Raw genomic sequence first — 20,966 nt, forward strand, 5'->3', positions numbered from 1 at the left:
ACAATACAAAAGTGTGCTAAACATATTATATGAAGGTACAAAAGCTTGTTTGAGATGTTTAAAGTATTTTCACTCTCTCAAAAGATACAAAAGAAACTCTACTGCCAACTAAAATGAAGTGTTTTTTAATGGTATGTTTAATTTGAAAAAAGTAATTTTTATTATTATAAATAGTTATTAAAAAACTTATATTTTTAAAAAATATAAATAATAAAAATAAAATTAATTTCTATTATTGTTGTGATTTAGTATATAAATATTGAAATACAATTAAAAAAACAAAAAAGAAATAATTTTAAATTACACATAAGAATGAATGATTAGTTTTCTCATTTTGTTATACATTTTATTTTATTTCTTGTAAAAACGTGAGACAGTGCAGTGCAGTCACTTCCACGTCAGTATCTCTATCTCACTTATACCACACCAAGAGAGGCGTGCAGAAAAAGAAGCGCTAGCACCGAGTATACTAAAGTAGGAATCTTGGTTTTGAATAGAAAAATGAATGCGATGTGCTATGATTGAATGCCTTATTAATAAAAAAGAGAACGTTAAACTTGAAGAGATGTTGATATCAATTACAAGATCATCACAATTATTTTGATTCTCATTTGTACGTGTTCATGTCGAACTCACGTTGTCGCAAAAGCCATCATCTTCCGTGACATTCAGATGCTTTTCTATGAGGCCATTTTATGGGTTCCGAAAACACTGATAACAACAGATTAAGGTATCTGACCACTAACAGAATCACTTTCAATTTGAATGAAAAACAAAACAATCTCTCTCTAACCATAAAAAAAATTCACCCTCAACTTATTTTGCATGGCTATGTTAAAAGAATCTTTAATTTACACAATAATGTGCTAAATATATTATTATATGAAGGGAGAAAAGTTGTTTGCTATGTTTAAAGGATTTTGACTCTAAAAATACAAAGAAACTCCAATGCAAAATAAAATGAAGATCTTTAATGATATATTTTATTTGAAAAGTCATTGAAAAAATCTTATATTAATTAATTTTCTCATATTGTTATATGATTGATTTATGGTAAAAATATAAGACAATACAGTCAGTATCTCTATCTGACTTGCATCACACGAAGAGAGGTGAGGGGGAAAAGGGGCGGCACTGAGTATATAATAGCCGCCACCACAGTGTCTGCTACTACTTATTTAAATTGAAGCAAACAACAACACAACTCTGTGTGAAGAGAAAGGGTTCCGATGGCCACAACGATCCACAACCCTATCCTCTCTCCCTCCGTCCCCTCTTCTCAGAACCACCACCGCATACACTTCCTTCTCCGTTTCCCACAAACCTCAACACCCTCTCCTCTCCGATTCAAATCTAAATTCACCATTTCATGTTCTCAATCGCAATCTCAATTGCAATCGCAAAAGGAACCCCTTCGGCCGCGCCCTCCCTACATTCCCAACCACATTCCGGACCCGTCGTACGTCCGCATTTTCGACACCACCCTCCGCGACGGCGAACAGTCCCCCGGCGCATCCATGACCTCCAAAGAGAAGCTCGACGTGGCGCGCCAGCTCTCCAAGCTCGGCGTGGACATTATCGAAGCCGGCTTCCCCGCCGCCTCCAAAGACGACTTTGAAGCCGTGAAAATGATCGCTCAGGAAGTCGGCAACGCCGTCGACGAGCACGGCTACGTGCCGGTGATTTGCGGGCTCTCCCGCTGCAACGAAAACGACATTCGAACTGCCTGGGAAGCCGTTAAGTACGCGAAGAGGCCAAGGATCCACACCTTCATCGCGACCAGCGCCATTCACATGGAGTACAAGCTTCGTATGTCGAAAGAAAAGGTCATCGACGTTGCTCGCAATATGGTGAAGTTCGCTCGCAGTTTAGGTTGCGATGACGTGGAGTTCAGTCCCGAAGATGCTGGTAGGTCTGATAGAGAGTTTCTTTATGAGATTCTTGGAGAAGTTATCAAGGCTGGGGCTACCACTCTCAACATACCTGACACTGTTGGCATAACCATGCCCATTGAATTTGGAAAGTTAATTGCTGATATTAAAGCCAATACCCCTGGAATTGAAAACGTTATTATTTCCACTCACTGCCAGAATGATCTTGGCCTTTCTACTGCTAATACCATACAGGTTTCTATACCATAGTGTACTGTGCTATTATTTTACCTCTTTGATGGATAATTGTAGTGCTGAATTTATGTGTTCTTGGATGACTTCAGGGTGCACATGCGGGTGCAAGGCAATTGGAAGTGACTATTAATGGGATTGGTGAAAGGGCTGGGAATGCCTCATTGGAAGAGGTGAGGATTGGTTTTCTGTTGCGTCACTTTTTAATGTTTCGGTTTTTCTGTGTTTGGGGACTTAATTGTTTTTACTTCTTTCAAGGTTGTCATGGCCCTGAAATGCGGATCGCATGTCTTTGGCAATCTGTACACTGGAATTAATTCGAAGCACATCTATCTGACAAGCAGGATGGTTTTATATCTGAAACTAATCTTTTTGTTACTTCTTTCCCTTTTAAAGACCGTTATTGACTGTTTGGTTTATGGGAATCTTTTCCTATAGGTCGAAGAGTACACTGGTTTGCAGTTACAGCCACACAAGGCTCTAGTGGGAGCTAATGCTTTTGCTCATGAAAGTGGTATACATCAGGTTGGTTCTGTTAAAAAGCACATATCTTTGCATGTGACTTTTCCATTCGGGTCCAAATCAGAGCATTTTGTTGATTCCTTATCCCATTTGATTTTGCAACAAAGAGATATATTTGATGAAAGAAAAGGCAAAGTTTTTAAGCTTTATTCGAAAGGCCATTTAAAGACTCATCCAAGAGCCACATTAGAATTTTATTTTCATTCCTTTTACATAATTGGATTTCCTTCACATCATATACAGCCAAGCTTCATTCTATTTTTTTTTTCCTGGGTGCAGCACATTGCTTTTGTCTGTTTTAGATGCTGGTGCAATTTACTTTGGAAGAATTCCTGAAAAGTAATTATTGATACCGTGAAAGAAGAATATTACTTGGTGTGGTTATTCAAACCAAAATTAACCAAAATATTGCACTAAAGTGTTTTTCCCTTCATGGCATATATTTTAACAGTGGTTCCTTATTTGAAATCCTGGCTTCTATTGTTATTATTATTTGGTAACTTTGCCCTAAGCTCACATAAAAAAATTTCCTTTGATTTTGGCCCTTTTTCTACTTCAAAACCTGTGTTGTAGGATGGAATGCTAAAACACAAAGGTACATACGAAATAATATCACCTGAGGACATCGGACTTGAAAGATCCAATGAAGCTGGTATCGTACTAGGGAAGCTTAGGTATGTAATTTTCTTTTTTCTGGAACACTTGTATCTGCATGGATCTTGTACACCCTGCTAGTCCTTACGCGCTTTTCAAATTCTTTAAAATTTATCATCTCCAAAATTAAGTATTATGTTTTTTTTTGTTAAATATTTACTGTCAGCATGACATGATGAAACGAGTTGCAATGATAGTTTAGTTTATCCTTCTATACAGTTGTGAAGTGATTCTTAAGCACGGTTTTGACTATTCGACTGTTGTTATTCTTTTTAAGTTTGCCTAATGTGAAATGTTCACTGCCAAAAACAAAATGTGAACTGAATTTCGTATGACTGGTGCTTTGAGAATCCAATGTGCAAGGTAATCCTGGTCAACTTTGATGTTGATGTGAGTTTCAAAATATCACACCATATTCTTTGACTTGAGGGAAATCTTAATAACTTGGTTGAGACTTGCGAAGGCTTCTGATACTATGTTGACTTGGCTATCTAACATCTAGGATATCTAACATTTATTTTTATGGAAACTTGTATGTAGCTTAATAATTAATATGGCATATATAAGTGTATCTTTGCCCCTGTATTTCAAATGACATGGATCTTTATTTATTGTTTATTTGTCTTGTTAATGACTCTTTCCTGTTCTTGTTTCCTCTTGTACCTTGTGCAATCAATTTTTCTGAACTTTTATTTTCTCCTTGTAATGAACACTTCTATTTTTATTGTTGCAGTGGACGCCATGCTTTGAGAAAACGACTTGAAGAGGTATATGAATGAGTTGAACTATATGTTTATTGAATGCTTTTTTCTGTTTTATGAGTTATTCTCTGTTTTTTCAGCTTGGTTATGAACTTAACGATGACCAAGTTCAGAGTTTATTTTGGCGTTTTAAAGCAGTGGCTGAGCAGAAAAAGGTAAATGAAAAGTAGAGTTATTTTTCCATTTCTAGCGTTACTCATTATAATATGTAAGTTGTTAGATCTGGCTAGCATTGACTCAGTCAACAAATTAGGTCTAATTGGCTTTTGATATGTAATGTTTGATATCAAGCAATTAATTTGGCCAGTAATAAATGAAGCTGGTGTCTCTTTTCTATACAAAATCGAAGTTGGGATAAGATAACGGGTTTTATATCTTATGAACATGTGCTAGTTAACATGCTTTTATTTTGTATCAGAGGGTTACTGATGCTGATCTCAGAGCATTGGTGTCAGATGAAGTTTTTCAAGCAGAGCCTATCTGGAAGCTTGGTGATTTGCAGGTAAATTGATATGTTCTTTGAAATTTGAAATAATGGCTTGACAATAATAGGAACAAACATAATTTATTCAGTATCTATCTGGTGCAGGTGACATGTGGAACTCTTGGTCTTTCAACAGCAACTGTCAAACTTGTTAGTAGTGATGGTAGCACGTACGTTGCTTGTTCTGTTGGTACTGGACCAGTGGATTCGGCTTACAAGGCTGTTGATCTGATTGTGAAGGTTTGAAGTTGTGTATGTTAGTTGTTGCTTATAATTCTTGTCACCAGAGTTAAGTGATGTTTCAGGGCGTTCAATCTAGAAATAGGACAAAAAAAAAAAAGGTTGTCATGTGGCAGACTGTTAATCTTTTATGTTTCCTGATTTTCTTTGCACTTTTAGTTGAAATATGCTGGAATTGGTATCACTATTGGTATGATGGAGGAATCTTATACTCGTTTTTTTTTTTTTTTGCAGGAACCAGTAACTCTTCTTGAGTACTCAATGAATGCAGTCACCGAAGGCATTGATGCAATTGCCACTACCCGAGTTGTAATTCGAGGGGAGACAAGTTGTACAAGTGCAAGTACTACTCATGCTTTTACTGGAGAAACTGTCCATCGAACATTTAGGTACGGTGAATTCTAAAGTGGATTACTTTGGTATATCTTGATCTTTCTAACGATCCATGGACATGGTGTTTTACTTTTTTGATAGTGGGAGTGGAGCGGGAATGGATGTTGTTGTTTCCAGTGTCAAGGCCTATATTGCTGCACTAAACAAGATGTTGGGTTTCAAGGAAACATCTCCATCTGCTGAAAAGATCCCAATTTCTGCATCCAATATTTGAGAATGTGTTACCGCTTTGGTCACAGTTGCATGGGATTTCTTGTTGTGTTCAACTGCAAAGAGGGAGAGAATGTTACAGCAGCATCCTAACCTTTCTCGAGTCTCCGTATTAAGGGGTTGTGGCTGTATTTTAACCCCGAATATATTTGCATTATGTAGGTTAAGGACACGAGTAGCTTTGGCATCGAATGTAATTTAAGTTCGTTTTAAATATTCAGACTACAGGGATCTTTCCCTTTTCATTTTTTAGGTTTATTTGAAATTATAATTGTGCTTTAGTGGTACAATGATTGGAGTATTTTTCTTTTCTTTTTTTAAATTCTTTTTCTTAATAAAAGCAGTAGTAATCTTAAGGTTTCACCTTGGGGCTATCAGGTGCAGTGGCACCATTTTGTTGGATCAATGTAATAGTTAACAATATTCAAGGTGTGGAAAGACGGAGGCAGGAATATTGCATTATTTATTTTAATACAAAATTAAATTGAACTAGCTTTAAAATAAAAAGTGAGGAGTGAATTTTAACAGATAAAATGTGAAATAATAAAAATTGATTAAAAATATCGGATTTTTTGCAGATATATATATATATAACTTGCAGAAATATTCTGTACTTATACACAAAACTGGAGTTTTGAATATAATATATGCAAGCTAAGGATGGTGTGACATATAATAGAGCTCTAAATAAAAACATATATAGTTGAAGGGTGTATAATACAGAATATAAGTTGCACCACTATTATACAACTTATATTCTTTTCAAGTCTTTGTATATAAGTTGTATTTTTTTTTTCTTGGAAAACTACTATGATATGCAAGTTGCATTCAGTTTTATGTATAAGTTCCTAAGCAATGTTCTGTTCCTCCTGATTTACTCATTAATTAATTTACATTTGCATGACTTATGTATAAAATTCAAATTACACAATTTTTATACGACTAATATAAACAATTTTTGCATTTTTTTTTTTGTTTTATATTTGCAAAAAATCTAAAATTGTCGACAATGTGAGGGTGTATTATTAGTGAATATTGGTCTAAATGAAAGAAATTTAAATATATTAAAAATGTAATTTTGGATTTGATTTTTAAGATTTAAGCATATGGAAAATTTTTTATCAAAAAAGTCTTGAACTCTTCCATCAAATTGTTAATAAATTTATTATGATTTTTTAATTAATGATGATAATTATTTTTTAATTTAATTCGTAAAGAAATATAGTTTAATAATTAAGATTTTAGTAAGTTTATAACTTATCATATATGTTTATATATTTTGTGACAATTTTATTAATCATTCATTTTTTAATGAATAACTACAACTGTACTTGAACTTATAATCCATCTCCTTGTTTATAAAGTCGAGCAAAACCCTACCCATGGTTTAAGAAGAGTTGAAACAACAGTGTTGATGAATCATGTGAAGAGAGATACGGTTGAACCTCACGTTCTTTTCATGCAGAACAATTGGAGAATCATGTGAAGGAATACTGTTGAACTTCAAATTATTTTCATGCAGGTTATTTGGTATAAGCGTTACCTTAAATCACATTAAACAATATTTAAGGTAATTTAAATAAGCATTATTCTCCTTGACAAATATTCTATTAACTTCTTTTTAATAGCCATAGTAAGTGGGAAATTTCCAACTACCAAATTCCGCCATCATTTCTCCAAAATAACTGTCTAATAAAAATTATAATATTTGTTAATTCAACATAAAACTGTAATTCATTATATTAGTCTAAACATAAATTCAAATATAAAGTTAATTTTTAGAGAGCAACTAAACATTAGTTTATGATTTAATCATGTTACTGTAGAATAAAACATAATTCCGTGATATTTTAACACGGATTCAAATGTACACCTAGACTTGACAATGCCATTGACTCTCAGGTTGAGATTACCTTTCACTAACCTAACCATGTCTTGCATTTTGTTTTATTTTATTTCTGTGTACTTACTATGGTAAGAAAAGAATATAAGTTCTAGCATTCATTTAATTTTACTTTGTACCATGATTGGATTTTAAAAATAATAAATCATTGGTACACATTAAATGCTTTTTTGGATAAACATGATTAATGTAATTAATTGACTTTACTAGTAATTAAACTGATTATAATTGCAATATTGGTGAAATATGTTGGATTCCCTTGCCAAGTGGGAAAGGGGGTGGGGGATACTTGCATGTCAAAGCCATTGTCAAGCTTGCATACATCGTTGGATGTATTATTCTGGAACACAAGTATGTACATATTACATGTATATAAAATATGTTTAAACAAAATTATGATTTTTATTATTATTATTTGAGTTGGATCTCTATTTTTACAATTGGTTCTCGTATTTGTATTCATTTATGAAGCAAACTTGAATTAATTAAAAAAAAGTTTAAAAATAATTTTTAACTCAAAGTGTATTAAAATTAAAATCCTTTAAATGAGCAAAAACATGAGAAAAGTAATTTTAATTTGTAAATATTCAAATAATATTGATATATATTATTATTATTATTATTAAAATAATAAAATAGTAATTTGGTTAAACTAAGTGAGGCGCAGTTGAGGAATAAAAAGGAGAATGGAGGATTAGATGGGAGAGGTGTGTTGCGTGTGGAGTGCAGTATTGGCATAGGCATCAGCATCGGTGGTGGGTGGCGAGGGAAAGAGAATGGAAGAATCATCGATAGAGGAGTCGGTGGCGAGCGTTGTGGAAGAAGCGAAGGAGCTTCAAGAAGCTGTTTCTGCTCACATCTCCAAAGCCTCAAGCGATGAGCAACCTCTTCGCCAGCGTGCGCTTCGCCTCGACGCCAGAATCCATTCTCTTCGTTCCTCTCTCGATTCTCTCCTCTCCAACAAACTCATCCCTCCCTCCCTTGCCGATAAGGTATTCCGATTCCTTTTTTTCTCTCAATTCTAATTTATCACTCTCTAAAGCCTCGATCCATTTGTTTCCTTGCAGTTGGATGAAGATTTGCAAAGAGCCAGATGCATTATCGTCGACGGTGACGCTTCCTCGTTTCTCCCTGGCCATGCACAAGGTTGCCTTTCTCCCTATCTCTATTCGCCTTTTTTATTCGCTTTTTGTGTGTATGTAACCTATTCTATCGATTCAATTACTTCAGGAAGCTTTCTGAGGATGTTTTTGGGTCCTATCAACGTGCGTGCCTCTCGGAAGGATGTCCAGCTTAAGGTTAAAGAGGAATACAACAGTTACAGGGTATATCTACTTCTCCCTCTCTCTTTCTCTCTGCATGCATCTCTTTCAATTGTGAAGTTAGTCTGTGTGTGGTTTATAATTCGACCTAAAATTTGCCATTTGTCTCCTTGCTCCCTGCAATTACATGTTTATTTCAAAGGTTGCTTGCAGTTTTAGATTGCTTTTTATGGCTTTTCTGGTTATTGTTATGGGATGTGGGTAGTTTTTATTTTTTTTTTGTGAGATTTTATGTTTATTTGATGTTGTAGGTTTTGCTCCCGTGTTGTGATTAATTTATTCTTCATTTTGATGAGATAATGATGATAATGTTTATCCTGTTGTTTCCATCTTGATTGCTTTATTCCCTACACCTACTTTGTTGATTCGATGTTACTATGTGTGGCTTGTCGAATTTGTTTTGTGGAAGATACAGAGATTTGTCTTGTGCTTTTGAGAAATTGAATATTTGATTGATTTCCTATTTTTGTTTAGAATTCTTTACGTTGATCCTTGCAGAATTTTTGCATGTTAAGATACATTGCCTATTGTAGAAAGAAGGAAAATGTTGCTTGTGAATAACATGGTTGATACAAAATTGTGTAATTGTTTTTTGGATGCTTATAAAAATTGAGTAATTTGCTAAATCGATGTCATACTTGTCTATCCGGCAGTGCAACTTGGGGCGGTCTTCCCCAAAAATGCTTTAGCGGCATAGCAGATAGGTTGATGGGTGCTATATCAAAAATTATGTATACAAAGTAAATGATTTGTACCACAATCATATAATATAACTGCTCAAAAACAAAATGTTACCAGGAATTAAAGAAATATTCCTCGTTAATTATCAAAATTCACATTTACATAGTCTGCACAAAATTACCATAAATAACAACATCAGTTGAGGACATGAGGAAAAAAATTACTGCATCAAATTCTAAGTTCAACTATAAGGTGGGATGTGAAGTAGAAGCTACACAAAACAAAGAGGGGTGGGGGGAACAGAGGAGGTCTTGAAGAGCACACACAAGACCTGCAAAAACCTTTGAAGTTGAGGTGAGAAGGGACAAGAGTTTGTGTGAAGAGCAAAGAATGCCAGTGGATTTCTGGAAAATGATGAAGCTTAAACCACTGGAGCAAGCATGGGGTTAATCCTGGATTTGGGGGGGGGGGGGTGAAATCCTCAAAATTTGCAATTGAGGCATGATGCCACAAATGGCTCAAAACACAAAATGATGCTCTGTACATTGAAATCCCGCCATTGACAACACAAAAAAGTTTGTGAAACATATATGAAAATGACTCTTCTTTTGTTCAGGATAGAACTGCCCTGCTATTCCTGCTTTTTCCGGCAATACTGCTTATTCTAAGATCTTGGGTTTGGGCTGGATGTTTGCCAGCTTTTCCTGTTCAGATTTACCAGGTATTTTCTTTTAAACACCTCTTGTTAGATGTCATGTCAGTATTTACTTGCTTACATGATGAAATATTTGTCTGCAATCTGTTGTTGAGTAATATCATTTGTCATTGTCAGGCCTGGCTGTTATTCCTTTACACTGGTTTGGCTCTGCGAGAGAACATATTAAGAGTCAATGGAAGTGATATTCGTCCATGGTACAGTCATTAAATTCTAATGTTTTGTGTGTTGTATTGAGTCTTTGTGAACCCCATCCCCCCCCCCCCTCTGCCCCAAAGTAATGATCCTCATGAACAAGAATGGGTCATAGTTAATTAATGGGTCTTGGGTTCTTGGTTCTATGCTCAATGCTATGTTGTTCTTTAAACATGAGTGAAAATTGTAAAACTTTGTTCATACTTCATTCAACACTTCATACTCAAGTAAACTTGAGTGTGCTGTGGAGGATCATAGAGGACGTTATTTAATTAGCTGGGATGTGCGTGTAATGCATAAGCCTATGGTGGACGGATTAGGCTTAAGGAATATTGTGTTTATAAACTTTGCCCTACTGGTGAAGTAGTTGTGAATTGTGATCGAGCCTGCTACTTAATTGAGTTCCTGGAAGTTTATTACTCTGCCCTCGTTTCTCTTCTTTATTTTCTTTGGAAGGTAGTGTGGTTCCATTTTCATTTCTGAGGGAACTTTGTTTTTTTTTTTTTTCAATACTTTTATCAACTGCTTACCTAACAAGGTGTACATGCTTTTTATTTTTGTCATGTCCCAACCATTCCACAATCTGGAGCTCTATAGTGAAGACACACGAATAGTTTTTTGTTACATCGCTAACACACTCCCTCCCACAAAGTGCTTTAGGATTGAAGTGTGAATAATGCTAGGTGCACTTTCCATGTGCTGAAATTTGTTTTATTAGAAGCATAGGGGCAACAGAGGTTCAAAGGACTGGGGATAACTCAACCCCAAAAGTTAGCTCAAAGGGGGAGGTTTGTATATTCCTAGTCAAAGTGGGATCTTAAAGCACTCCTTCACACCCAATACTGAACATTTAAGACTGAATATATTCTTGAGGAAATCCTCAGCACAACTAAGTATATACAGATAGTTTATGATTTCTAATATTAGGAAACTAGGATTCACAGTCTGTAAAATCTGCAAACTGGGAATATTAAGAAACTAGAATGAATGGTCTCCTATAAGGAAACTTGGAAAATATGGAAAGTAAGAAAATAAGAAACAGTACAAATAAAATCTTATTTATACGGGAAATGTACATACCCTAAATAGGAGTTACATTTGAATTTTTTTTCAAAAAAATTTCCCACTCAAGATTTCCATCTCTTGTTGTTTCCTCTTTTCTGGAAACTCAAGGATCAGGAGACATGTGATTTGGTATCTTCGTTGGCCATTCTCATTCCTTTTATTTTAATTCTTTCTATACCTCCACATGTACTTTAGACTCTTCAAAATCATTTCCCAGTCTTTTACTTTTCTTTATTTGATAATTTTTTTATCGTGAAACATTATTCCCAAATATCCCATTGCACAGTTTAAGCAACCAATAAATTGATACCTAGGTTTGGATTGTTATACGCTGATACTTTCTTCAACGCTAATTTTTTGACACAAGTTGGCATTGGAAGATCCTTCCTGTTGAAATTTCTAGTGTTATAAAAGCTATCATATCATATGAATAGCCATCTATTTTTTTGCTTTGTTGGATGGCATGGCAGCAGTAGAGTAAGTTGTTTGGGCTAGTTGTGGAGCATCGGATATGTCCATCTAACGTAAAGGTCTTTTGGAACTGTGTTACTATGGTTGGTGTCAAATGCCAGATTTGCTGTGGTTTACTTCATTCTTTCTCATTTTTGTAGGACAGGCTTGTTTCTTAGCTTATTTGCAGGCTTCAGCTCATGAGTTTTATTAGTCCATTCTTTTGCCTATGTTGTAAAGTGATTAATCAACTCTTTTTGAGCTTATATTTTTTTTTCTCTGATTTTTTTTTGTAGAGAATCCATCTTCCTTTTCTTAATATTTTTTTCCTCATCTGAGAAGAGGATTATTAATGACTGCCCACTGTTTGATTTTTTTCTCATATAAAGAGTTATAATTGATGCCTCTCTGTCCTGTTTTTTATTGAATACATAGAAGGGGAGGACCCTAATTTTATTTAGTGTGGCTGTTAATGATGTCATCCTTACATAGCATATTGGGACTAAGGGGAAGAGCAGAGATTGGTTTGGATGGGACAAAATCTTTTGGCAAATAAACTTACTATATGGTTACAGGTGGATATATCATCATTATTGTGCTATGGTAATGGCCCTCGTCAGTCTCACTTGGGAAATTAAAGGACAACCAGACTGTGCAAAAAAGCAGGTTAGTTTCCTAGTTGTGTGCATACAGGTTTTTCTTCCTTTTTTTATTATGTTACACATCTATTATTTATGTCTTAATTATGCATGCAGAGAGGTGTACAACTTTTCTTACAATGGGCTATGATGCAAGGAGTTGCAATGCTTTTGCAAAATAGATATCAACGACAAAGGCTTTATACTCGTATTGCATTGGGAAAGGTGCCACTGTTAAATAGTACATTTTACTTGCTTTTTCCTTTCTATTTTTGTTATAGTTTACACTCACACGACTTTCTATCATCCTCCCTAGTCCCTTTAAATTCTTTGGCTCACTATTTGGTTCTATTTCAGTGTAGTCATAGCTCTACCAATTTATTTGCAATCATGATTAAAAACAAATTCATTTTCCCTATAGCTTCCACTAATTTATAGTTAAATCTTCCAAAGCTATATAGTGTTGATCCTTGTTTTTCTCTGTATTTTAGGCTAAGAGGATGGATGTTGTGTGGGGGGAAACAGCTGGTGTGGATGGCCAACTGTGGTTATTGTGTCCCATACTTTTCACATTGCAGGTAACAACATGCTGCTATGATACATGTTACTTTAGTTATATGCTTGACTATGAGCTGGATTTTCATATGATATTCTCGTTTCTGTAACATTCATTATTCAGATTTCATAACTCGAACATTTTACATATTGTGTTGTGTGAGTGACAGTAGATTAGTTGAGAAGCAAATCTTGTGTTGATTTGCTTTAAAACTGAACACATTCTGGACCATTGACCTGATCATAGCAGAGGTTGGACATTCATGAAATATATCTGTGCTTCTATCTTGATTCAGGGATTTGAAGCATATATTGGGCTATTGTTGCTTAGGACTGCATTTGTTCGGGTTGTTTCCGAGTGGCAGGTACTAGTTTGCTGGTGCTTGCTTTTTGCACACCAATCGATTAGAACAGAAGAAAATGAATCCAGTAATATTTTGTTGCATGGATTAGACTTATAATGATAGAAACTCTTTGGGCAGGTAATATTTTGTGGTGTCCTGTTGGTCTTAATGGCTGTTGGGAACTTTGCAAATACAGTACAGACTCTGATGGCGAAGTCAAGATTTAAGGCAAAGATGAGGAGGAGCAAGAGCAAGCAGAGGCTGAATTAGCAAGTTGTGACCTACCTTTTGAGCTTTATTAGGATCAGGATTTTTCGCACTCATTTCAGTTTTGACCACAGTGCAAGCTGGTGATAATTTTGGCTTGTTGTAGCATCAATCATTTAATGAATCTAAGCATAAACATATATTTGGATTAAAATTATACTATCCTGCAATTTCTGTTGTCCACTTTTTTCGGTCAGCATACTTATTACCTTATGTCTCAGGGTGATGATTGCATCTTCTGGTCACCTCCATGATGTTTTTAGTGCATGTTTGTGTTTACGTTGGTAGCAGAGGTTGAGGGAAAGCAGATATTTCTTGCTTGGAAAAGCTCATTTAAAGTGTTTTGGTAATCCTGCCGACGGAGTTTTGGTTTACATGCTATCAGGCCCTTGGGCTTGCTTTTAAGTACTATGTTGACTCGAGAGTCCGGGGAAATGGTTGATAATGTTAGTAACCCAAATTTTAAAATTTTAAACTAGAGATGGCTAGTTAGGGCCCCTTTCGTGCTGTGCTATTTCCCCCTAACCAATTGTAGAGCTTGCCAAAATGTTTTTGTTGGATCTGATCATGTTCATTTAAAACGGGATGAGATATTGTCCCGTAAAATGTATAAATTTATTTATATTCGATTTTCTGGTGCACTATAAGTTTATTTGTAAAAATGTAATCAAATAAAACAGTGAGATACTAAATAGGTGATACATACTTTATCCTCTTCAAGTAAAGTCTTGATTTTGAATTTTGTGGTATATGAAACAAATTTTTATTAAGAAAAATAATTTTATTATGTTGGTGTTTTTGGTTCAAGTAAATTGTTTCTCATAGAGAATAACTGTAGTTTAGACTAAAACAAAATGACAACACTCTACATTCCTTTCAGTACTGCAGGATCAGTAGCTTCTATTATAACTAACTATGTAATTAATTGATCAGAAGTTCTGTAAATGCAAATTAATTAGAATCCTTTCATTTTTTTTTATACTTGTAAAGTTTTGTCCATGCAAGTGTAACATTTAGAGTATGTTTGATTACTGTTTTAAAATAATAATTCATTTGAACTATATACTTAAAGTTAGGGTTTAAGTTATTCCCCAGTTCAATTCTTTATATAGATTTTATTCACTCTTTTTTTTTCTTCAAACTAAAATTTTAATTTTGATTTATTTTGTTATAAAATCTTATTATGTTGTAATGTTTTACACATTTATTGCACCTGTCACTTCGGTAAATTACACGTGCAATTTCTTTATTCAAACAACATAGTCTCAGAAAAAGGTGGAAAGTTTTCAATTTGATTCGAAGAAGTGAGAGAATCCAAAAATTAAATTCGAGATAGGATGTAAGGTTGGAATCATTGAAGCTGTCCCACCAGACTTAATTATTCACTTATTTTTCAATCAATTGTTCATAAATTTGGCTCAAAATAGACCAGCATAGTAGTAACTGAGTTAGAGGATCACTGGGCATGTGAAGATTATTTCGTTGAAAGTTTAATTTTTTGAAATAAAATTGGGAGATTTGAAGTTTGAAAGCTTAGTATGCATTTTAGTGTACAACAAATATTAGTGTGTACTATGGCTTAGCTCAAAGGATTAAAATGAATTTTAATTTCATATCCGGTTTGGTTACTTCCTATTTTTTCTTCATTACTTAGAATAGAATTTCTTATGTTATTTTAGTGCTTTAGTTGAACAGATTATTCTTCGATGTATAATAAATCCAAAGGCATGTGCTTGAATTTCTTTTTGCCTGTGATTATAACGGTTGACACTAATATTAAAAACAAAATGATTTAAAAAATAATAACAAATAGGGAACAGGAAGACCTGTTATGGTCCTAAAGAATGGAAAATTAGAAGCAGTCTGCAGAAAGAAAACCGGCCAATGCAGAAAAGAAATGGTCCCACGCTTAATCCCATAGAATGAGTAACAGTTGGCCACAGATACCTTCTCCCATCATCACAACCGCCCCTCCTTCCTTTCCTACAAAGTAAAGAAATGAAAAGTGTCCAAACATACATATTTTTTGTTTATTTCATTTTTAAATATACAAAACTATTTCTAATATTTGATTTATAATTTTTATAATTAACAAACAATGTAAAAGCATGATACAAAAGTTAAATTATTATTACCATGAAAATTTGTATTAATAAATCAACATATGATGAGCAATAAATATAAATATGCATAACTTTCTTTTTTTGAAAGAAATGATTACCTGGTAATTTATTTTCTGAAATTTAATTATGATGAAATATGGAAATTATATAGCATGATAATAACGGTAGGATATGTATGTATTAAATAATAAAAGGGAAATAGTGAATGATTTGATATGGGGTTGCTTGTGTGCAAGTCTCATCTAAAAAGAAAGCACCCAAAACACACCTGGCTCTCATCGCATTCTCTTTCTCTCTCTTCTAATATTATTTGGTTCCACAGCATAAACAAACCCTAGCTTAGCATATCATTGCATTGCATAATCTATAACGCAAGGTAATTTCTGTCTTCGCTCTCCGTTCCTTTTACCTGTAATTTCGTTGCCTAATTTTGGTTACACCATTCTCTGTCATCTCCCCTTTCTCTTATTTCTTTCTTCCCCTTTTCCCTTACTTTCCGCGTTTTTGCCTCTTCAATTTTTTGGGCCTCTTCGGGTGTTCTGCATTTTCCCTAATCCGATTTGGCCTAAATTTCGCCGTTCCTTTTTTGTTTTGCTTTTATCTTTTGATGGACCGCAGAGACTTCCACCATCGACCTGCTCATTTGGTAAGCTTTTCCCTCTCCGCTCTAAATTCGTTCCTCAATTCCTTCATTCTTCTCTGTGTTTTCAACTTTTGTTCCGTCACGCTTCCTGTTCCTCCTTGAAACTCTAATTGTTCGATCAATTGGGTCAATCAAGGATTTTGACCCCGTCGCTTTTGAATTTCATTATCCTCCGAAATTAAACATTTCAAATTCTTCAATTTAATTTAAATCTGTGTTGGGTTGCACTCGGAGTTATAAAGGCTTTTTCAATGTTATAATGTTTGTGGGATGAATGTGATGGGCGAAATGTAGGGTGTGAATATCGGAACGGAAATGTTTTTCTGTCGGCATATCAAGCATCAATTTCTTCGAGCATTGTGTGTGACCAATGCCCGTCATGGCCTGCTTCTCTAAAATTCATGCTATTATTAACCGAATTTGTTTTTCACTAATCGTTAATTTTTATGCAGCAATTATCATTAAATAACTGGCAATGAGCTCATTTTATTACTTTTTAATGCTGAAAGTGGACCCTTTATCTGGGACTGGGAGATAGGTTAAATATACCTGTTTGAATGTTTATGCTTCTTGTGACATCATGCAGGCACATGCTTCTTCTCCTCCCGATTACTTTGGCCACCTGGGAAATAAAACTTACAAAGACGATATATATTTGAGGAAGAGGACGAGAATGCGTCGGTGGCTTTGTTGTACCTGTCAGGTGGAAGAGTCTTACCCATCAAATGAAAATGAACACCTGAAAAGTCCAAGGAATTATGGAGACGGTGGGTTTCTTAATTTGTCGTTTGTTGCGATATTTTACTTATACATTGTTTAGTTTACTACTTGAAAAAGAACTAAAGATAAATTGAGGGATGTCAGAAGAGGAGTTAATTGTAAGGCATCTGATTTTCCTTTTCAGGAACGTCTTCAATTTATTTCTTTAAGCCGGTCACTTGAACGTTTAGCTTCCATTTTTTTTTTCTTGTATCTATATTTCTCAGTGATTTATTTAGATACTTCAACAATCTTGAATTCAAATTTTTTCTGTTCTCATACTTCATCATATAAGATGGCTGGCTTCTTTCCTGGTAAAGATTAATCATGAGTCATATTTTTTGCTTTAGGCAATCAAAAAGGCTCAAAGGTGTCGGCTCCTGTCAAGCCCGAAACACAAAAGGCGCCACCACCTATTGAAGTTCCAGCATTATCTTTAGATGAGCTGAAGGAAAAGACTGACAACTTTGGTTCAAAGGCATTAATTGGTGAAGGATCATACGGAAGGGTGTATTTTGCAACCTTAAACAATGGAAAAGCTGTGGCTGTGAAAAAGCTCGATGTTTCATCTGAACCCGAAACAAACAACGAGTTTTTGACCCAGGCATGTCTCTGCTATCAACTAAACAAACTATTGCGATTTATAAACTGCAGTCTGCAAGTATGTTGATTTCCAGATGGTTATTGTCAGTTTATTAGCCCTCTCATTCAGTGTTCCCTATTTCAGGTTTCCATGGTTTCAAGATTGAAGAATGAAAATTTTGTTGAGTTGCACGGTTACTGTGTTGAAGGAAATCTTCGTGTACTTGCGTATGAGTTTGCTACTATGGGCTCTCTTCATGACATATTGCATGGTAATTCATGTCATATCTTATCTTATATTTTATATCCAATAAGTTCCATTGATGACTTTGGCTGTCTTTCCATTACAGGTAGAAAGGGAGTTCAAGGGGCACAACCAGGGCCAACTCTTGATTGGATACAACGAGTTAGAATTGCAGTTGACGCAGCAAGGGGATTAGAATATTTACATGAGAAAGTTCAACCACCCATTATACACAGAGATATCAGATCAAGTAATGTGCTCATCTTTGAAGATTACAAGGCTAAGGTAGCTGATTTCAACCTTTCTAATCAAGCCCCTGACATGGCTGCACGCCTTCACTCTACTCGTGTATTGGGAACTTTTGGGTATCATGCTCCAGAGTAAGCTTCGCAAACCTGCTAGCATTTAATTTTTTGTTTATATTTTCATTTTTATTTCCAATTTAATTTGTATCTATGCTATCTTGTGTTATAAAATTGAGTCTTTTTATGTGTTCTAGACTTCTATTGCTGCCTGTGTGCTATCTTTTTACATAGTGCTGCCTTTCATGATTTATGGCTGAGGACTATCAAGTGGCATTTGAAATTGAATTGTTTTTATATTCTAGTCATTTGATAAATCTGTTGATTGTTTCTTTGATGTTTTTAATGGACATGTATAACCTTATTTCCCTTCCCAACTTATTCAATTCAATATATGTGTAATCTTTCAATTTTACTTGATGATAAAGCTGTAACTCTTGGCTGCTGAGTTATTGTCACGAATGGGTGCATGGGGCTCATATTACCGTTACTGGATTCAGATGTGGTCTTATTTTTGTGTTTTTTCCCAGTAATGCCTGTGAATGGCTCAAATTTACTGCAATTGAATTGATAAATAAAGAATAGAAAACTGTACCTCTTCTATATCTAGTTTTCTTGCTCCAATTTACCCTGAAAGGTTTTTCATTATAGTCTGTTATTTTTAGCTTGTATGTTTGTGTGATGTTCCTGAACGATATGTCACTGTTGAAACACGATGAATATCGTGACAATCAAACTCAATATGTGGTTGACCAAGAAGTGTTTTGCAGTTGCTGTTAGATTTTATGGTTAATGTCTTTTAGCGCAACATGCTCTGTGGACCAGTTACTGAGGCATGCAGTTTCATCAGAAACTTTATGAAAACACAATTAATATCTTTGCCTGCTCAGTTTTGTTTTTCCATCTTTAATTTTTTGTTTCTGATCTCAACCCTTTTTGTCTTGCATTTGAGACTTTTTGTTTTATTGGTTCTTAGCTTCTGCTGTGTTGTGAAACTTTACAGATATGCAATGACTGGCCAGTTGACTCAAAAAAGTGATGTCTACAGTTTTGGTGTTGTTCTTCTTGAACTTCTTACAGGAAGGAAGCCTGTTGATCATACCATGCCTCGAGGACAGCAGAGTCTTGTCACATGGGTCAGTGTGCCTGCTTAAACTCACATGTCATCTCTGCCACATTTCAACTATTTTCCAATGGATGTCTGCCATAGATTTATTTTGCTGACAATTACATTTTTTTGTAGGCTACTCCAAGATTAAGTGAAGATAAAGTGAAACAGTGCGTAGACCCAAAACTGAAGGGAGAATACCCCCCCAAAGGAGTTGCTAAGGTATCTATTTCCCTTTCTCTCTTCCCTTGCTCACACGCACAAAGACTCTTGACTCATGAATAAAGTCATGGTGCTGGGTCTCTTCCATTTTTCAGCTGACGCTGACAATGGTTGTTGTTGACTATGCAGCTTGCAGCTGTTGCAGCGCTGTGTGTGCAGTATGAAGCTGAGTTTAGGCCAAATATGAGCATTGTTGTTAAAGCACTCCAACCACTTCTCAAGTCTCCTGCTCCTGCACCAGAAAGTTGAAGATCTATTGCACAGCTCGATTCAATTATATCCAGATTTCATCAGAACTGCAGATATATCTATATATATTTTCTCTTTTTGTTTGAGATTGGATGTGTAGGATTGGATTGGCCGGTTTCATGTCATTGTTAAATTCCATGTATTTGTGGTATAACCTGTAGTGTGACGTCTATGGAGCCATAATGCAACAATGGGTGTGGGTTGCGCGGGGTGGATATTTGTGAGCGTAAATGATGTTGTCACTTAACGATAATTTCCCATATTCTTTATTTGCTTCTTGCTATTCAACTGAGCTGATACTTTGCTTGAAAGACCTATATTTGTTGGACTTTTTCTGTGTATGTATGCGGTAACAGGGATTATAATTTATAATTTTTGTTTAAGTAATTTTCTTAGCCCTGAATGTTACTTTCTGCCGTAATTTGCATGTTGTCTATTTGGAATGGAGGAACACCTGAACTGCGGGATCCCTTTACTAAAAAGTGACGGATAACTGTAAACTACACCGACATAAGGATCTCGTGGAAGCTGAATGCTTTTCACTGTTTATTGTAAAATGCTAATCCGATTGGCGGCATTTAATTCTCTTACTTGAGTCCCAAGTTTATATTTTTCGTTTAGGGATGGATGGGTGGATCATTTACTTGAGATTTTATTTAAATTAAACTACTTATAGTTGGTCAGCGATTTAGAAAAAAATAATCAATCAATTTTGACTTCGTAAAGGATAAATATTTGGTGCACTTTTTAAAGTATTTTTTGTTTTATTTTTAAACTAAAATTTTAATTCTATCTGAATAATTTGTAATAATATTAAATGTTTATTCGTGAAAATTCTAGTCTTAATTAGGAAGCAGCATCAAAAGTATTTGAGACATTATACTTAAGTTTTATCCATTTAAATTACTCAAAATGTTAAATCAGCTTTAATGAATAGAATATTTCCTTGAAAAGACATTAGCTTTTTTAAAGTAATTTTTTTTTTTTTTTGATAAACTAAACTTGAGCTTATAATAATTTCTATCATATCATTTTTTAAGAAATTTCATGAGGCAGGATTCAAATTTACCTTTGCCTTTGCAGTTATGTCATGGCACTGGTACAACATATTTTATGGAATATGTAGAAGAGTTTATAAAAAAAGAAAATACAAATTTTATGATTTTTTTAATTTACTTCAATAGATTTATAGATAGATAAGACTTAAGATTT

The 20,966-nt window shown here is 34.7% G+C and overlaps 3 protein-coding genes across 8 annotated transcripts; all 3 read left to right on the forward strand.

Annotated features, from left to right (window-relative positions):
• Positions 1 to 1,068: 1,068 nt before the first annotated feature.
• On the forward strand, positions 1,069 to 5,673 carry LOC113872697 (2-isopropylmalate synthase 2, chloroplastic-like). 3 transcript variants are annotated; one of them, XR_003505905.1, is made up of 12 exons: positions 1,079 to 2,126; positions 2,216 to 2,296; positions 2,382 to 2,471; positions 2,562 to 2,648; positions 3,219 to 3,319; positions 4,033 to 4,066; positions 4,141 to 4,215; positions 4,479 to 4,562; positions 4,650 to 4,784; positions 5,019 to 5,173; positions 5,259 to 5,468; positions 5,505 to 5,635. XR_003505905.1 is itself a non-coding variant. In XM_027510448.1 (11 exons), the coding sequence occupies exons 1-11, from the start codon at positions 1,230 to 1,232 to the stop codon at positions 5,389 to 5,391; spliced, it is 1,872 nt and encodes a 623-aa protein (XP_027366249.1). In that variant the 5' UTR covers positions 1,069 to 1,229; the 3' UTR covers positions 5,392 to 5,604. The 3 variants fall into 3 exon arrangements, 1 of the variants encoding a protein (XP_027366249.1); XM_027510448.1 differs by having other exon boundaries at positions 1,069 to 2,126; positions 5,259 to 5,604; XR_003505906.1 differs by having other exon boundaries at positions 4,650 to 4,796; positions 5,259 to 5,673.
• Positions 5,674 to 7,939: 2,266 nt separating this feature from the next.
• On the forward strand, positions 7,940 to 14,238 carry LOC113872699 (transmembrane protein 120 homolog). Of its 2 annotated transcripts, XR_003505907.1 has the most exons (11): positions 7,965 to 8,282; positions 8,358 to 8,436; positions 8,521 to 8,615; positions 9,910 to 10,014; positions 10,126 to 10,205; positions 12,294 to 12,384; positions 12,474 to 12,581; positions 12,848 to 12,934; positions 13,208 to 13,276; positions 13,394 to 13,605; positions 13,744 to 14,238. XR_003505907.1 is itself a non-coding variant. In XM_027510452.1 (10 exons), exons 1-10 carry the CDS (start codon positions 8,067 to 8,069, stop codon positions 13,523 to 13,525), a joined length of 1,062 nt encoding a protein of 353 aa, XP_027366253.1. In that variant the 5' UTR covers positions 7,940 to 8,066; the 3' UTR covers positions 13,526 to 14,059. The 2 variants fall into 2 exon arrangements, 1 of the variants encoding a protein (XP_027366253.1); XM_027510452.1 differs by having other exon boundaries at positions 7,940 to 8,282; positions 13,394 to 14,059.
• Positions 14,239 to 15,477: 1,239 nt separating this feature from the next.
• Positions 15,478 to 20,197, forward strand: LOC113872698 (PTI1-like tyrosine-protein kinase 3). Of its 3 annotated transcripts, XM_027510451.1 has the most exons (9): positions 15,928 to 16,021; positions 16,264 to 16,291; positions 16,875 to 17,055; positions 17,398 to 17,651; positions 17,775 to 17,901; positions 17,980 to 18,253; positions 19,179 to 19,311; positions 19,419 to 19,505; positions 19,635 to 20,197. In XM_027510451.1, the coding sequence occupies exons 3-9, from the start codon at positions 16,962 to 16,964 to the stop codon at positions 19,752 to 19,754; spliced, it is 1,089 nt and encodes a 362-aa protein (XP_027366252.1). In that variant the 5' UTR covers positions 15,928 to 16,021; positions 16,264 to 16,291; positions 16,875 to 16,961; the 3' UTR covers positions 19,755 to 20,197. The 3 variants fall into 3 exon arrangements, with proteins under 3 accessions (XP_027366251.1, XP_027366250.1, XP_027366252.1); XM_027510449.1 differs by lacking the exon at positions 16,264 to 16,291 and having other exon boundaries at positions 15,858 to 16,021; positions 19,635 to 20,196; XM_027510450.1 differs by having other exon boundaries at positions 15,478 to 17,055.
• The last annotated feature ends 769 nt before the right edge of the window (positions 20,198 to 20,966 follow it).

The sequence above is a fragment of the Abrus precatorius genome, unplaced genomic scaffold, assembly GCF_003935025.1.
Source record: "Abrus precatorius isolate BTA unplaced genomic scaffold, Abrus_2018 Scaffold7, whole genome shotgun sequence".
Taxonomy (NCBI): Eukaryota; Viridiplantae; Streptophyta; class Magnoliopsida; order Fabales; family Fabaceae; genus Abrus; species Abrus precatorius.

Bases quoted from the DNA above. Each gene is read 5' to 3' on its own strand.
- LOC113872697 (XM_027510448.1), top strand. From the start codon at position 1,230: ATGGCCACAACGATCCACAACCCTATCCTCTCTCCCTCCGTCCCCTCT. The intron at 4,216-4,478 runs GTAAATGAAAAG...ATTTTGTATCAG, and splicing joins CAGTGGCTGAGCAGAAAAAG to AGGGTTACTGATGCTGATCT. The intron at 4,785-5,018 runs GTTTGAAGTTGT...TTTTTTTTGCAG, and splicing joins CTGTTGATCTGATTGTGAAG to GAACCAGTAACTCTTCTTGA.
- LOC113872699 (XM_027510452.1), top strand. From the start codon at position 8,067: ATGGAAGAATCATCGATAGAGGAGTCGGTGGCGAGCGTTGTGGAAGAA. The intron at 8,437-8,520 runs GTTGCCTTTCTC...CAATTACTTCAG, and splicing joins TCTCCCTGGCCATGCACAAG to GAAGCTTTCTGAGGATGTTT. The intron at 8,616-9,909 runs GTATATCTACTT...TCTTTTGTTCAG, and splicing joins AGGAATACAACAGTTACAGG to GATAGAACTGCCCTGCTATT.
- LOC113872698 (XM_027510450.1), top strand. From the start codon at position 16,869: ATGCAGGCACATGCTTCTTCTCCTCCCGATTACTTTGGCCACCTGGGA. The intron at 17,902-17,979 runs GTAATTCATGTC...TTTCCATTACAG, and splicing joins TCTTCATGACATATTGCATG to GTAGAAAGGGAGTTCAAGGG. The intron at 19,506-19,634 runs GTATCTATTTCC...TTGACTATGCAG, and splicing joins CCCCCAAAGGAGTTGCTAAG to CTTGCAGCTGTTGCAGCGCT.